The 16,842-nt window shown below is 31.9% G+C and overlaps 1 protein-coding gene across 1 annotated transcript; it reads right to left on the bottom strand.

Moving 5' to 3' along the window:
- Positions 1–684: 684 nt before the first annotated feature.
- Positions 685–16,712, bottom strand: RpL24-like (ribosomal protein L24-like). The gene is made up of 4 exons (XM_075370448.1): positions 16,473–16,712; positions 6,624–6,810; positions 1,886–2,035; positions 685–812 (listed from the first exon to the last, which is right to left on the bottom strand). Exons 1-4 carry the CDS (start codon positions 16,551–16,553, stop codon positions 715–717), a joined length of 516 nt encoding a protein of 171 aa, XP_075226563.1. The 5' UTR covers positions 16,554–16,712; the 3' UTR covers positions 685–714.
- Between the last annotated feature and the right edge of the window lie 130 nt (positions 16,713–16,842).

Raw genomic sequence — 16,842 nt, 5'->3', positions numbered from 1 at the left:
CTAACCAGTTAAATGGTTAGAAATACCATTTAGCTGGTTAAATGATATCCTTCTGAAATCAGTTATTTTCTACTTATGATATGAAATCAGTTATTTTCTACTTAATACTGGATTTAAAAAATGGAAAAAAATATATATGCTTACAGATTAACCAATTCTAACCATTAATTCACACAAGACATTTTAGGCCTAGATAATATCCACTATAGTGAATAGAAAATTGCCCCTTCATTACTTGACCTTTAGTATATATCCATCTTAATTTATCTTCAATTCAGTACAGAAGGCAGCATTAGGATTTTTAATACAGTGGTTTTGGTTTTCCTAATTAATACAGTGGTTTTGGTTTTCCTAAGCCGTAACCTTTTGTCCTGAAAATATTTCTGCACTTTGGGGGCATTTTCCACCAGAACTGCCCTGTACCCACTTGTGCTGAGGAAAATGGCACATGTTGCCATATAGATTGTATAGTGTGAACCACAGTCGAACTGTTACTCACACCAGCTTAATGAAAGACTAAGGTACTAATGTGTAAGGTATTGGATCTGCTGCCGAATAAACCGATGTGTAAAATAATGTTGTGATGTAATGTAAAATAATAACCAATAATAACCATTGAACACTTAAACAAGAACCATTGAACACGGGAGGCATAAAGGGAGAAAAAGAAAAGAAACTTGAAACTTATTTATACATAACTTTTATTTCAAAAAATTATACATTAATATATTGTTTTGTATCTTCCATTTCAACATCCGATTCATGTATTTCCTCAACAATGGATTCCTCAATAGCTTTCCTATCTTTAAGACCTATTAACAAATAATAATAAAATTAATTATGGATTTACATGACATGACAAATAATGTATCTATATATAAACCTTCTACAAATAATATCTATATATATAATAAACCTTCTACAAATTATTATTTGTAGAAGGATTTTAATAATTTATTATTAATAATATAATTATATAATAATAATAATAATTATAATATAATAATTATATAATAATAATTATATAATATAATTTATGGGACATCTCTGAGCAAAGTGAAAAGGGGTGCAGAGGCCATATATTGTGCTTACAAGCCATATATTTCCATTACTGTTAGGGTAGTTAAATACAATGTATTTTGTTATTGTTAAATACAACAATACAACAAGAAGCTCTTCACGGTGATGTGAACCAAAAGGCTATTATCTCATTCTATTTTTGGTTGCGCCAAATAGATGGAAGATATTAAATGTATTATCTTATCTTATCTTATTAATTAACATAATTAATTAACATAATATTGACAATTAACATAATTAATTAACATAGAAATATTGTTTAAATCTTGTTTTATTTAAACAGCTAATGATCTAAAGAGTGACCTCAGTTTCATACAATCGACGACCTCAGCTTCTTCAATCATTTGTTATACGGTTTTTCCATCCATTCATGTCATTTTATTTTAGATAATAAGATGCAACACAAAAAACTGTTGCGCCCGCCCTGAAACTCTAATTATACGGGCATAGACATAGGCATACAGCCTATCAACACAGCCTTTCAGGCAGTTGTTAAATCAACACAATTGTTTACTTAGGCAGAAAATTCACATCTTAGACCTGAAGTATAATGTGGATTTATATTAAAAAAAATGGATTTATTCCATTATTTGTTATATCTACTAATTATTTGTTATCTATTAATGTTATCCAAGCATGTAAAGCATTACAGGGTATCCACTTTCCCATTTTCTTTTTAGTTCCTCAATTATAAAAATCCAATAATAGTTCACTGGGAGAATATTATAACCTAATTAACCTATTAATACTGTTTTAAAAAAGGTATTACTATTTTAAAAGACCCATTCAAATAAAACCAACTTACCAGCAGCTGGCGACAGTATGAGAGAGTGATCACGCTGTACTTCTTTAATATCTCGTTTTCTTGTAATTTCACGAGCCTTCCTTAATCGTTGCAAGATATATGTTCCTTGACGTTTTTGTCGTATCTCTTCAATCCTTTTCATAGCTTCAACTATTAAAAAAATTCAAATCATAACAAACATGGCAAAGGTGATTTTGTCATAATTAATTCCTAAACAGAAAATTATCATAATTTACAACATATATGTAAATGAAAGAAATTCTCTTTTAAAACAATAAAACAAGCTAGATTACCTTTTACCTTACCATGAATTCACAATTGGGGTAGACCTCACACGTCCTTTCAATTGAATTTGTGAGCTCATGTTTTTCAATAAACTAACTAAGACAGAAATAATGGTTGATAAGTTTAGAGTACTAAACTATTAGAGTACAGGAGCAGCTGTGTGGCATGTGGCACCATCCTGGATGATGCCATATTCAAACCACAATCATTGCTCATTTTGATGCCACTAGCCCACAACGGCTGTTTTCAGATGTAACGGCTGTTGAATCGGATTCATCCCAAATATGACAATTTCCACTTCGAGCCGCAGATGACCCCTGACCCCTATCTTGTTGATGTGAATAGTGTTGTGCGTACATAAGTTGCGCAGAATAGTTGCTAGTTGCAATTGTGGCAGAATAATCATAAAAATGATTTATAAATAAACATTGAGGTGTGTGGTGTTGAAGACAAATGATGCTAACATCATTCTAATGTTAAAATGTTAACATTAGAGTTTTATTAAACTGACATTAAGTGTGATATACTTCAGTGTGCCTATATTTTTTTAACTATATACTTCAGTTGCAGGGACTGTGATAGATGACAGGTCTAAGTATGTAAAATAAAAGAGATAAAAGTATGTATTTTTTTATGCTGAATATTAAAATGGAACCCTCAGTTAAAATACTGAGAAAAATTAAAATTCCTACCTTTATTTTGCAGACATCCCAACTGCCTTGTTAGGGTTGTTCTATCTGCAATATATCTTGGTATATCTTGGTGGAACCTTTCTCACTGCTAAGTTAAAGGAAAAAGTCAGTCCAAAAAGAAAAAAATTAATTTAAGAAAAAAATTAATTTTCAATATTCTGTGGCATAAATCATGGTTTTCACCAAGAAAACCAGTAACTTCCATGCTGCTAGTTCTTTAGAATTCACTTTGGCCACCCTCTTTTAATTTGGGCTTCATCAACCTAAATTCATCAAATATTTCATATAATATATTTCATCAAATATATATATATTGCTTTAAGTCGCTCGCAATGAGTGTTCATGGTTCAACATATTCAATGTCCAGTTCAGCCCCCTAATATCATGGCAGGAACAAAATTAAACCATCTATGGTTTAATTTGTATTAATTTTTATTTTGCTAAAAATCATAATGATTTAGCAGTAGGCAGTCATAATGATGACTGCCTACTGCTATATGCTCTTGTCAAATCAATAAAAATATGCCAAAAGGTATGCCAAAAGGCATATCTTATGTGCAAAAATATTTGGAGAATTTTTACAAGCCTGATTTTTGATCAGGCTTGAATGACTTTAAAACCTTCAAATGAAAAGTAAACTGAAATATTACAGAAAGAAAACACAGCACAAAACATGCAGACACCACAATCTTGAAAAGTCATCTTTCATTAAATTTTTGGCATCACTTATGAAATATAATATGTGTAATATGTTGTAACCGCAACCACAACTAAATAACAGAGATGTCTATACATGTCTGGCTTGACATATTTAAGGGGTTATAACTTATGTGAACGTTATGTGATGGATTCAGTATGTATAAAACTACCTACACACCATTCAGAAAACTCACCTACACCCTTTTCAGTTCCAAATTTTATTACCAGTGTAATCCTTGCTTGTTTGATAGAGACTAAGCAGCCTGTGATTCCTTTTAAAATAAGTTAGAAATCAAAACAAGTCTAAATTTGCATAAATTTGGCTACCTCCTTGTAGACCTTAATATATATTTTTTTTATATATATTTTTTTTCTCAACATATGATATAAATTACCAATCGATTATAAATTAAATTGTTTTATAACAATAGTTTTTTAAATAATTCTCAGATCAAATAATTCTCAGTTTCAGAAAAAAATCTTTTAATATTGGTCACAACAAACAGGTATTAATTGATATTGGCTTCTTTATATTGGATTCTTTATATCATACTCAGGCCAATTTTGGTAAACTTTAACGATTTAAAACATGATCTATAAATAAATTTCACATTTTTGTTGACTGTACATGGACTTATTTTTCTTTCATGCACTTACTGCATTCTGTGGTATGACTAGTTAATGAGCAGTACTTTAGGTTAACGTTTGAGTTTAGAACCATAATGGAATATTGTTTTTATTTTACAGAATCTTGTATGCATTAAAGATAGAGGCCAGAACCGATAGAGAGGCCAGAACCATAATGGAATATTGTTTTTATTTTACGGAATCTTGTATGCATTAAAGATAGAGGCCAATATGTAACGAAAACAATCTTTTCAGAGCAAGTGTACTTCGATGTTGGCATCTTTGTTAATCTAACTAATGTTTCCTATATCTTTTTTTCTAAAATAAATAATCTGTTTTTTTTTTTTTTGTTTTGCCATATAAGTGTTTTTTTATTAAAGCAAAGAATTGTCATTTGTCATGAAGATGCTCCTCATATATAATGCACGTTATGTATATTTAAGAGGCTGGTACATGGAAGGCTTTGCCATTTGGTGTAACTATGGTTTGGTGTGAACCAAAGAATCATGTAGCCTTTTGGAATTGCCAATTTTTAACGTGTGGAATTTCTAAAAAAATCTAAACATACTGTAAAATATCCTTCATTGCAATTTGTGTGGAATTTCTAAAAAAATCTAAACATACTGTAAAATATCCTTCATTGCAATTTGCAATCAGGCCTGTACCTCACAGTGAATGTATGTTTTACCTGTGAATGTATGTGAATTACCACCTGTGAATGTATGTTTCAAAAGCAATGACGAAGAATCATACTGAAGAAGACAATGATTTTGATTTTGAATTATCTTCTAATAAGTTACATCTTATATCACAAGGCGAATTAAATGACTTTGATAGGAATTTAAATTTATTAAAAAATCAAGCTGAACTGTTAGCATCAAGACTGCAACATTGGACTTCAAAAAAATACAAAACTTTCAGGCTTTCGAAGCCTTCAATACCAATCGCTTATGATATTATTGAAAGAGACATACGATATTATTTATGAGACATAAAAAATAAATTATAATTATGAGACATAAAAAATAAATTATAAAAAACATAGCTAGAACAACATATGTGGAAAGTTATAGCTATTTTGTTAGGCATGCAGTTAAGCTATTCTCTAAGTACATTTGTTTTTTTGGAAATGGGACAGACGAGCTGGATAAACATTATGTTACCAAAGAGTGGAAATAACTTAACTCCAAAAATATTATTCATGAGCCCTTAGTTGAACCCAAAAAAATATCCCCTCTCTCCATCAAGCTAGGACTAATGAAAAAATTTTTAAAAGCAATGAAGAAGAGGATAGTCCCGAATTTTTGTACATCAGGCAGAAATTTCCGAATGTAAGTGAAGGAAAAATTAAAGAAGGAATATTTGTTGGTCCTCAAATAAGAGAGTTGGTCAAAGATGATGTATTTAACTCGATGTTAAATACATCGAGTACTTTCTGATTGCACAAAGTGCAGCTTCATTTAAAGACATTTGCAAAAATTTTCTTGGCAAACAAAAATCTGACAATTATCACGATATTATTAATCAACTTCTTACTTCATACAGAGCTATGGAATGTAATATGTCTTTGAATATACATTTCCTCCAATCCAATCACATCTGGACTTTTTCCCGGACAACCTTGGAGACGTTAAGTGACGAACACAGTGAATGTTCCCACAAAGACATTTTGATGATGGAAAGCTGCTATAAAGGGAAATGGAATACTAACATACTAACTACTGTTGGACATTAATTCAGGATGTGCCTGAAAACTTATAAAAGAAAAGCATCAGTGAAATTATTCTAACACAGGTATGGCCATGCAAAATTATAAATTTTACAGATTTTAACTATTATTTTCCCTGGTGGGTGACAGAAACCCATCGGGTTGGTCTAATGGTGAACCCATCTTCCCAAATCAGCTGATTTGGAGTTCCAGCATTCCAGCATTCAAGTCCTAGTAAAGCCAGTTATTTTTACACGGATTTGAATACTAGATCGTGGATACCGGTGTTCTTTGGTGGTTGGGTTTCAATTAACCACACATCTCAGGAATGGTCAAACTGAGAATGTACAAGACTACAATTCATTTACACTCATACATATCATCCTCTGAAGAATTATCTAAGCGGTAGTTACCGGAGGCTAAACAGGAAAAAGAAAAAAAGAAAGAAGGGTGACAGAAAAATTATATATAGAGATCTGTAATGTATGGAAAAAAGAAATTCAAGAAATGATATCACAATTAGAGAAATAATAAAAAAAAAATTTTTATCAGTGTTATTTATGTACTTATTTTATAAAAGATACTGTAAAATTTAGAAATTTTTCTTTAACTACAAGATGTTTTCTCTCAACAAATCAGAGTGAACCACCCAGATGTCACATATATACAACAATAGAAATGTTCTAAATAGAAATTAATAAAATAATAAAAAAAAAAATTATCATACCAGTTTTTTGCCAGAATTCTCTATTATACTTAACAGGAATATTGCGTTTCTTTTCAAATTCAAATACAGGATCAACAGCTAATTCTTTACCGACAGTTTTCCTGTATGCTTTAGTCCATTTTACTTTTCTTGGGTTCTTCTTTTTCTTAAATGCTGCATGACATTTTGATCGGCAGAATTTGAAGACCTGGAATGTATGATTAATTTATAAAATGTAGATAAGTTTGGAACTGCTAAAAATTGACTTAACACAACCTTTTTTATCAGACAATGCAAATATATTTTTTATTTATAATGTACAGTAGTCAATTTTTAATTTATCCAGATTTAAAAAAAAATATTGTAGCTTTATAGTATGAGTGAAACTGAGGTAAAATATAGAAATCTCACCATCATAAACAATGAAACAAATGTCATATTAAGTACTATACTAGTAAAATTTTATTGTAATAGAACAAAAATAGGGAAGAAGCAGTTCTAATAGTGATACTGATTTTTATATGGTTGCAAACTGGCACTTCATAAAACTTGAAGGATATGTTGGTGAATATATACAAGTGATACCAAATTGCACAGAAATCTCTCAGAAGATTATTTTATAGCAAAAAAATAAGAAAAAAGCTCATATAGCCATAAGTCAGAAAATGGTTTGTTAACAAGTTTTGGCTTGCTAACATTTAGCCTGCTTTCTGTTCCCTCTGTGAAATTTAACTGTAATAAAATTCTTGGGATATAAATCAAGAGGTAAATTTGGTATTTTCTTATGGTTTTTTGATTTAAGAAATTGAATAAAAGTGGTTCCAAACCTCTATCTCATTAGGTTTTAAGAAAAACATGAAAACGTTTTGTTAGAAAAAAGTTGTTTTATGTTTGGAATAAAATAACTTTGTTAATTTATCAATAAACAAATAAAATGATTTTTAATTAACTTTGTGGAGAATTTCATTAGAAAGAAAACACACAAACCAGATTGGAAAAGTGATACGATTTTTAATAGATTAATTGAAATACAAATGCTAAAAATAGGTTGGCAGTAACAGCTGTTTAACAATTAAGTTATACATGTACAAAAGTTTTGATTTATGTCTTTGATGTCATAGGTCCTTTTTTCATATCACCAAGGCTAATGGAGAGAGGCACCAAGGCTAATGGAGAGAGGTAATTCCATTTTTTTTTGTAAACAAATCTAATGGAGCTCTTGGAAGATATTCGACTTGTAGCTAGAGTGCAGATGTGGTTTTTCAATGATGGTGCACCTGCTCACTACTGTTGTAATGAATCATTTATAAATAACACATTTAGTAAGAAATGGATTGGTTGAAACTAACCAGTAAAAAGGCCACTTGATCTCCTGATCGCTTGCCAGTGGACCTTTTCCTTTGGGGTTGGATGAAGTCATTAGTCTATGCTTGTACTGACACACAACAAAAATTGAGACATCGTATAATAGAAGCTATTAGTTATAGTAATGATGCTATTAGATATGCCTGGCTAGCATGGATTCACCGAGCATAACTACGTATTGAACAGAATGGCAGCCACATTGAGCAACTGCTTTGAATAAATGTTTGCAGCTTATCAAGTATTCATTTTGTTCTTTTCTAATTTTTATAATAAAAAATGTGATTTATTTTTTTAAATCTTTTTTATTTTATTTTTTTGTTATTGATAAGTTTTTGATTTGTTTTCATTTTATGTTTGTGTTCAAACACTAATGAAATTTGTATTTCGACCCAGTTTGTGAGTTTTGTTTCTAATTAAAGTTAAACTTCTTAAATTTGTGTTTAATTTTAATAAACGTTATGTATATGAATTTTCTCAAATTTTTTTTTGGGGGGGGGGGGTGAAAAGTGCTTTTGTGGTATCATCTATAAAGTAGAATATTTATATTAAAAAAACAATCTAGCCTAAAAAATAAAACAAAAACTTACAACTAATATCACAGCTAAAATTCTCTTAAAATACATTTAAAATTATATCACAGCCATAAAACTAGAATTAAAAATAAGTGCAGAACTAAAAATAAATAGAATTTAACAAAGTCTGAGAGGGGTATAAAGAGCCCTTTCATGGATAACAAAAAACTAAAAAAGGTAAACTTACTTTTACTTTACTTTTTCGTGTCTGAGTGATGAGACATGAAAACCTTTGCGACCAGTATTGTGCCACCGAAACACCAGAAGCATTTCCTTGCCACAGATCTTCTACTGTGCATTTGGTTGGGCAGAGGGTGCACTTTAGGAGATGTTCAGAGTCCTGAATCTTACCAAACTCGCAGTTCAGGTTGTTAGGCTCTATTTGACGCCATCTAGCTCGGTTAAATCTGGTTGGTGCAACCGTAGTTCGAAGCCGGTTTAAAGTCACCCATGTTTGCCAGTCCAGATCATGTCCTGGAGGTGTTGGGGCCCTTTTTGGGAACCATGGAGGGGACTCGATAGATGTAGAGTTCAAAAATCCCTTTCTCGATTTCAGTCTCAGAGGGGGTGGTTGCTCCATCTGGTACATTGTATGTCGTGTATCGAAAGATTGTCTGAACCGTTCAAAGTACTCGGCTTCAGCTCGACGTATTCCAGGTTACTCCATGCCCGCCGCTCGGTGCAACTTTTCAATAGCAGTGGGTTTCATACGTCCAGTTATTAAACGACAGGTCTCGTTCAGCACTATATCAACCTTTTTGGTGTGTGTTTATCTGTTCTACACAGGACATGCATATTCGCCTATTGAATAGCACAAAGCTCTAGCTGTCGTCAACAGGACGGTTGGCTTAGCACCCCATTTACTGCTTTGGAGTTTCCTTAGCAGATTGTTCCTTGTATTTACTTTCATTGTGCTTTGACAGTGAGCCCTATAAATAAGTGATCTGTCTAATATAACTCCAAGGTACTTTGGCGCTTCTGAGTGTTCCATGTAACATTCAATTGTCTTTTTGCTTCCCTGGTTTTCAGATGGTAGGCGCATACAATTGTTTTCACTGGATTTGGTTTAAAGGAGTTTGTTTTATAATATTCAGTTAAACCATTTAGGGCTGCGGTTAAGTCTCTTCTCTACTTCTGGAAAAGTTCGGTCTTTAACAGCCAAGGCAAGGTCGTCTGCATACAGGAAATGCTCAGCCTCGGGGAAGATAAGTTGATCATTGGTATACAGGTTGAAAAGTAAGGGTGATAGCACACTGCCCTGAGCCAGTCCATTCCTCTGGTTTCTCCAGCGACTTTTCTTTCCTTCGAAGCTAATATAAAAACGCCTGTTATGTAGTAATGATTCTACTATTTTAGCTAGTTGGTGATCCCCTGTTGATATAAGTATTTTTTGTAGAAGCAGTCTGTGGTTTACTGTATCACAAGCCGCCGATAAGTCGACATATGCAACGCCTGTGATGAGTTTCTCCTGAAAGCCCTGTTCAATGTGCTCTGTCAGCTTTAAAACTTGACCTGTACAGTTTTTGCCCAGTCTAAACCCAGCTTGTTGAGGAATAAGTATTTGTTCAATAACTGGTTGATAGCGTTCCAGAATCATTCTCTCGTAAAGCTTGAACATGTGACTGGGAAGTGATATAGGTCTGTAACTGCTGGGTTCTTCAGGAGCTTTGCCCGGCTTGAGAAGTGCGACCACCTTGGATTTCCACCATAGTTTCGGTATAGTGTATTTAGTGGGGTACCTGAAAGGAGCCTCCATGTAGATTGCAATTATACACGCAAACAAACAGCAATCTGGCGTACCCTGGGCAATGTCAAGTGTTAACTCCGGATGGCGGATCCTTTCACCACCAAGCATAGAGACAACGCAACCCAGTCCAATAAAAAGGCACTTTTCAGTGCCATTTTTGACAACCATCTCAGTTAATATTGAGGGAATTATAAAAGACAAGGAAGAGCTTCTTGCTCTTCTATGTAAAAATACTAATTGTGACATATTATGCGTACAAGAAACGCACAGGGACCTGACGAGAAATAGACCACAAATCCATGGAATGACACTGGCAGTTGAAGTGCCAAGTTTGAAGTACGGCAGTGCTATTTTTACCAGAGAAGACTTGACTTCTCTTTTAGTCAACCTCTTTTACGAACGACAAAAGATATTGAAATACTCACAATTGAACTAACAAACTGCACTGTAACATCCGTTTACAAGCCACCAGGAAAGCCTTTCAGTTTCCTCCCACCTGAGAATTTTTTTTCACAGAGAATTCAGCTGATATTAGGGGATTTTAACAGCCATAGTTTATCATGGGGATATATGGAAACAGACCTGAACGGACAATTAGTTGAGGAGAATCAGCTAAGTCTGGTCCATGATCAGAAACTCCCAAATTCTTTTTATAGTAAAATATGGCGAACAGGGTATAACCCTGATCTGTGTTTTGCTAGTGCATGTGTTGGGGGGAGCTGTGCCAAGGAGGTATATGACCATATCCCAAGATCGCAGCACAGACCTGTTGGAATAAGCGTCTATTCAGCCATTAAAACTACTGAAAGCGGACTGGGAGCAATTTTCCTCTGAATTGGATATAAAAAAGGTAAAAAAACTATGACATTAAAAAAAAAGCTAAAACTTACCTAATATCACAGTAGGAATCTTAATAGGATAAATTTGTTTAAAAGAATACACAGTTAAAATTTAAAGTATAAAATTTAAATAAACAAATAATTATCTTCAAAGTTAACTAAAAAATTTTATTTTTAAATTATTTAAATTTATTTTATTGGTAAATTAAGAAAGTTATTTTATTCCAAACTTAAACTTAGTGTATTTTCCGATAAAACGCTTTTGTGTTTCACCCTGTTTTTCTTAAAACGTAAGTGAGATAGAGGTTTGGGTAGGCTAACCATATTTTTAAAATTGCTTAAAAGTCTTAACATTTTACTGAAACATTAAACTTTACAACAAGAACGTTCTGAATTAATTTTAATATTTAGCACATGTTTAACAGTAGATATTGAAAGTCTACTCCTTTCTGCAGATCAAATGTTCCCTGTAATTGAAAATACTCTATCAACTGGAGCAGATGTCCCAGGCAAAAACATCACAAACTTAACCATTTTAGAAATATTGGAATATGAAATGTCAGTCTACTTTTTCAGAACTTGAACCACTACTTACCCTTTGGTTTTGAATTACCTGGTTCAAAAATGTACATTCATGTCATCAATACTTATGGAATCTTTTATAATTTCATTAACAAGTTGTGCACTCTGTTCTAAATCAGACTAGGCAATTTCAATTTGTAAATTTATCCACTGAAACTTACTAACTATCAAAACTGGTTCTTCACAACTCTAGTACTGGATACTAGAATTATAAAAATTGTCTACGCTTGAGAAGAATTTTTGTTCCAGAACATCAATATTTTCTTTTAGAGTGCATAGCAATTCTTTGGCAGAAGGTTATATATAAATTTGTGTGTTTATCTTAACTGAAGTTGACAAATTAATTCGGAATATGTCTGAAATGCTTCTGTAACTGTGATAGAATTAGCTTCCAATTTCAGAACTACTTATTACATGACTATAGAATACCATACAAAAATTTCAAAAATAATTCACTTTCTAGATTTGCAAAAATCAAATAATAATTTTGGGCATTTGTCACAAGATAAGAAGTATGATTTTTGGCCATCAAAAATGGAAATAACTCTTTCTATTGTAAGTACAAATTAAGGAATCTTGTACTGCTATGAGATAATATGTTTTTGTAATCTGTTACCACAAATTCACAGAACTCTTTTAAGTTTCAGTAATCTTACTGTATATGTGAAAATATTTAAAATTTTATAACAATAACTTCTACATCCAGGTGTAGAGAATCAGATGCTATTTGTACTGAATTGTGTACAATATGGGCTGAATAACCAGTTCTTAAAATAGGTCTATCTAAATCACTTTGAACTTTTCTGAACACATTTTCATTCCCTCTTTCTCTTCACACCACCAAAATTACTGTTAGTGTTATCAGTAGTACAACAAACCAACTTTTTATTTTTCAAGTTTGTATTTTTTCACACGCTACAAAAGATACTTCATCAAACTTTGAGCAGTTTCATGTGATACTTCATCAAAATTTAAAAGCTTAACTTGAATTCCCTCCTCCAGACCTCCAATATCTTACAACAATCTGAACAAATTTTATTTCATTTCTGTTTGAGCTATTCATTGCTATTCGGGTTGTACAACTTTTTAACCACTTTAGATGTGCAGTCTGATGTTTTGAAACACAGTTCATGTTTAGCTGTGTGGTATGTAAATGTAGCTTCTTTAGCAGCATACTCCAGATCACTTTTATTGTTATTCCCATCTTTGGCTTTTAAAAAATCTCTAACGTTTGCTGAAACAGTAACATTAATAACACTCCTATGTTTACTGTCTTTACATGGTCTTCAATATCACCCTTTCCTTTATGTACAACAGAAAATTCTCCAGTACACAGTGTCCAATAAACACCTTCATTGTTACTGTCATTACACAATTTCAAAAATTTGTATTCCTGTTGCAGGTTAACATAAACACACATTTTCTTTCGCCCATTGCTAAACGATGAGACAAAAAACAAACAGAGATAAAATTCTCAAAAACAAGTACATGAGTTACTTCACACACGAAAACAACATAAACACATTGCCGCTGTTATATTGTCAAATGACTAAGAAAAAAGTTGTGGTAAGATCAGTAAGCCACTCACCCCTCTGTCAAAATCGATGTCAGTGCTTGCTCCAAGGTCGGCTGAGAGATGCATGGCCATAAGAGAGTGTTTAAAAACATGATATCAAACATATAGGTCTAAAGTTAAAAAATCCTCGCCAGCCATAAAATTCTCAAACTCCAGACAGCAGTAAAAAACCAGGACTGTCCGGCTAATCCCGGACGTATGGTAAGCCTAGGTCTGGGGTCACTTTTATTCAATTAATTAGATCAAAAACCATTACGAAGCACAACATTTACCCCTTGATTTAAACCCCCAATAACTTTAGTACAGTTTAGTTTCACAGAGGGAGTAGAAGGCAGGGCTAAATGTTTTGTGAGCTAAAACTTGCAAACAAACATGACCTACATCAATATGGACTTTTTTTCTTATTTTCTGCTATAGAATCATCTCCCAAGAGATTGCAATGCAATTTGCAATTATCTGTGATTCACATTCACACTCACACACACTAATTAAATAAAAAGTGTGTGCTAGCATAAAACTAGCTTAATAAAATAAATTTATTAATCTTCTTGAACCCACCACCACAAAGAAGTAATCAGCAAAAACAGAAATTCAAGAGTAAAAAATGGAGATTTACTAAAAAAAGGTACTTTTTCATTTTACATCCCCACTTTTTTTTGCATTTTTTCACATAAAAATTACTTAATGTAGCAGTTTTTATAATAACTGATAAATAAAACATTAGAAAAAACACACTAATCTAGGAGCGAGTTCTTCATAATGGAAATTTCTGTATACTAACTAACTAGCCAGTCCCTTTACAAATTTTATACCAATTAATTTATTTTCGGTTCTCTATTACCAAAAGAAAATGCCAAAATTTTCGCACATTTACAGCAACTGCTTTTAAATTAATGTATTTTCAAGGGTTACACTGAATTATGTATGCAGTTGTACTAACTGCTGTTTTATTTTCTATGAATTTTATAATTTTTCTTTACCTGCTATGTAACAAGAATGGACTAACAACTTGATAGCATAGCACACCTCACTTTGCTCCAATAATTTTGTTTTGGATAAGGAATATTGAAGATAACTTCACATCACCAGTAAGAGACAGACTGACTTAGAGGTCAAGCAAAAATACAAAGTATAAGTCATGTTAGATATGAATTGTGTGGTGCTGGGGTAGGAAAATCATGTTGCAAAAACTGTTATTCATTACAGGAATGAACCTACACTCCAATCCTATGTCTTTAATGTATCATTCCATCTATGAATATTCCTATCACAATATGATGAAATAGTGAACAAAATTACTATATATTTAGAGTATAAACATTTTCTGTTTTAAAATTTTAGTGAGAGAATGATTTGTGATACCTGACATTGCTACTTTTTGCGTGACTTATTTCTCATACAAATGCCATAAAATATAATTAAGGATAGTAAACTTACTTTGGTAAGTTTAATTATAAACTTACCAAAGTTTATAATTAAACTCTGTTGTACAACTACCAGTGGCTGAATATTACCATTACCATTTCTACACAATGCTATAACCCAACCCTCTGTTATAATATTACATATAATAGTAACTCTTACACTTATATTCATATCTTGGTTATTTTTTGTTATTCACAATGAGCTTTTTTGAGTTGGCCAATGCTATTTGGACAGCAGAAAATGAAGTGGTTTCCTCAAAAGCAAGATTTGCTACATAAGTCACAATGGTGTGTGCTTCATCATCATGTGATTTTTTTCAAAAGGACATTCATAAATTTATACTAGGGTCAGGAGAATATACTGCAATTATAAACACACACAACTGAAAACATGGTTCCAGAAAGTTTTAATAATGTTGAAAAATAATTTAATTCAATTTTTTTTTTTGCTTAAATAAAAAAAAATAAAAAGTTAATTTTATACCTCAAACTCTGGTTACGATAGAGATTTTATCTTGAAATTAAATCTATAATCTTTCAAACAGTCATCATGACTAGAATTCCACTTTGCTTACATGATGGGCGTATTTTGATTGATTTTTATTTTAAATGGTGACTTACTAAAAAAAAAGGCATTTTTTCATTTTACGCCCACACTTTTTTTTTGCAAACAAACATTACTTAATACAGCATTTTTAAAATAACTAATGAATAAAATATTAGAGAAAACACACTAACATGGTGTTTTATACTGGTCATTTTAAACATGTAAACATAAGCGAGCATAGGTTAATGTCAAGTGAAGCAATAACTGATTGGAAAATGTATCCGAGAGAACTGTGTGTGGGTGCTGATCATTTATTAAAAGACCCCAAAAAGGTAAGTAGTCCAGGATTGCCATATTTTCGGTGAGTGAAACCGAGGGACACTTGTATATGGGATAGCCTACCTAGTGGGTATGAACCCTTCCACCAAGAAAAAGGGTGTTCCAAAGGTGCTTCTCCATAAATATTTAAAAAATTAACATCTGAAAAAACCTTTTTTTTTTACTTACTAAATAAAAATAATTACAATATTACTGTTTTCAATTAGATACAGAATAACATTCATGAATTACAAGTCTTTACAGTTGCAGCAGTGGGTTGAATAGATTCTTTAAGTACCGGTGTACCACTCATTTTTCTCAAATGACTTCTCAGCTTATACACGGTCTGGCTCTACTGAAAGACGGTTGCATTCATCAGACCTCTGAGACATCATTGATAAAACTCTCTTATTTGCATTGTGACCTGATATTGAAAATAAGTACTGGCATAGTTTCAACAAGTGAGAATACTGACACTTATCCATACTCTCAAAGCACATATCTACATTTCATTTGAATTTAAATTCTCCGATTTATGCTCTTCGTTGTCGTGCAGTTTGTCCAATTAGAGTGTAAAACGTAAAAGTATAAAAACCTACACTTCTGAAACGTACATGTGTATGTACGATAAAAATAAGAAATTTTCAAAAATATATCGATTTGATACGTAATAAAATCGTTATAGAATCCATGAATACTTAATTCTTAACCTTATTGGGGTATAGCAATCGTTCACCCAGACTTCGTTAAAGGTACAACACGTGAAACAATTAATAACCAAAACTAAATTACCTAAAGAAAGCATTTAAAAGAAATTCAAGTAATAACCAAATTTTTGTTAACGAAATCGTGAACTAATTGAAAGTATTAAAACACGTGAAAAATTAATAATGAGCTAACCTTGCAATCGTTTCGGACGAATTGTATTCCATGACCAGGAAAAATTCTAGAAGAACAAAAATAACAAGTTTCAATACGCATTTTAAATGTGCACTAATTTTTCAATTCCAAACGCATTTACTGAAGCATATTCCGATTTTAAAATGGAATAAATCACTGAATCTTACTACTAATCTTAAATTAAGAACAGTTGGAACTTAATTTCGTTTCTCCATTATGATTCTCGGTTTTCAAGACATTATGAACAACAAAAAATATAGCCTTAATGAGAATTAATTTGTTTACAAATTTCTAAATAATTTTTTTTTATAAGATAATTGATTACATAAAATTTAATAAAAATCTCATTAGCTATAAACAGTAAAAATAA

The sequence above is a fragment of the Lycorma delicatula genome, chromosome 1, assembly GCF_047948215.1.
Source record: "Lycorma delicatula isolate Av1 chromosome 1, ASM4794821v1, whole genome shotgun sequence".
NCBI lineage: Eukaryota > Metazoa > Arthropoda > Insecta > Hemiptera > Fulgoridae > Lycorma > Lycorma delicatula.
This window is presented reverse-complemented; position numbering and strand designations above follow the sequence as displayed.

Bases quoted from the DNA above. Each gene is read 5' to 3' on its own strand.
- RpL24-like (XM_075370448.1), bottom strand. From the start codon at position 16,553: ATGCGTATTGAAACTTGTTATTTTTGTTCTTCTAGAATTTTTCCTGGT. The intron at 2,036-6,623 runs GTATGATAATTT...TTTTTTTAATAG, and splicing joins AGAATTCTGGCAAAAAACTG to TTGAAGCTATGAAAAGGATT. The intron at 813-1,885 runs GTAAGTTGGTTT...ATTTGTTAATAG, and splicing joins CATACTGTCGCCAGCTGCTG to GTCTTAAAGATAGGAAAGCT.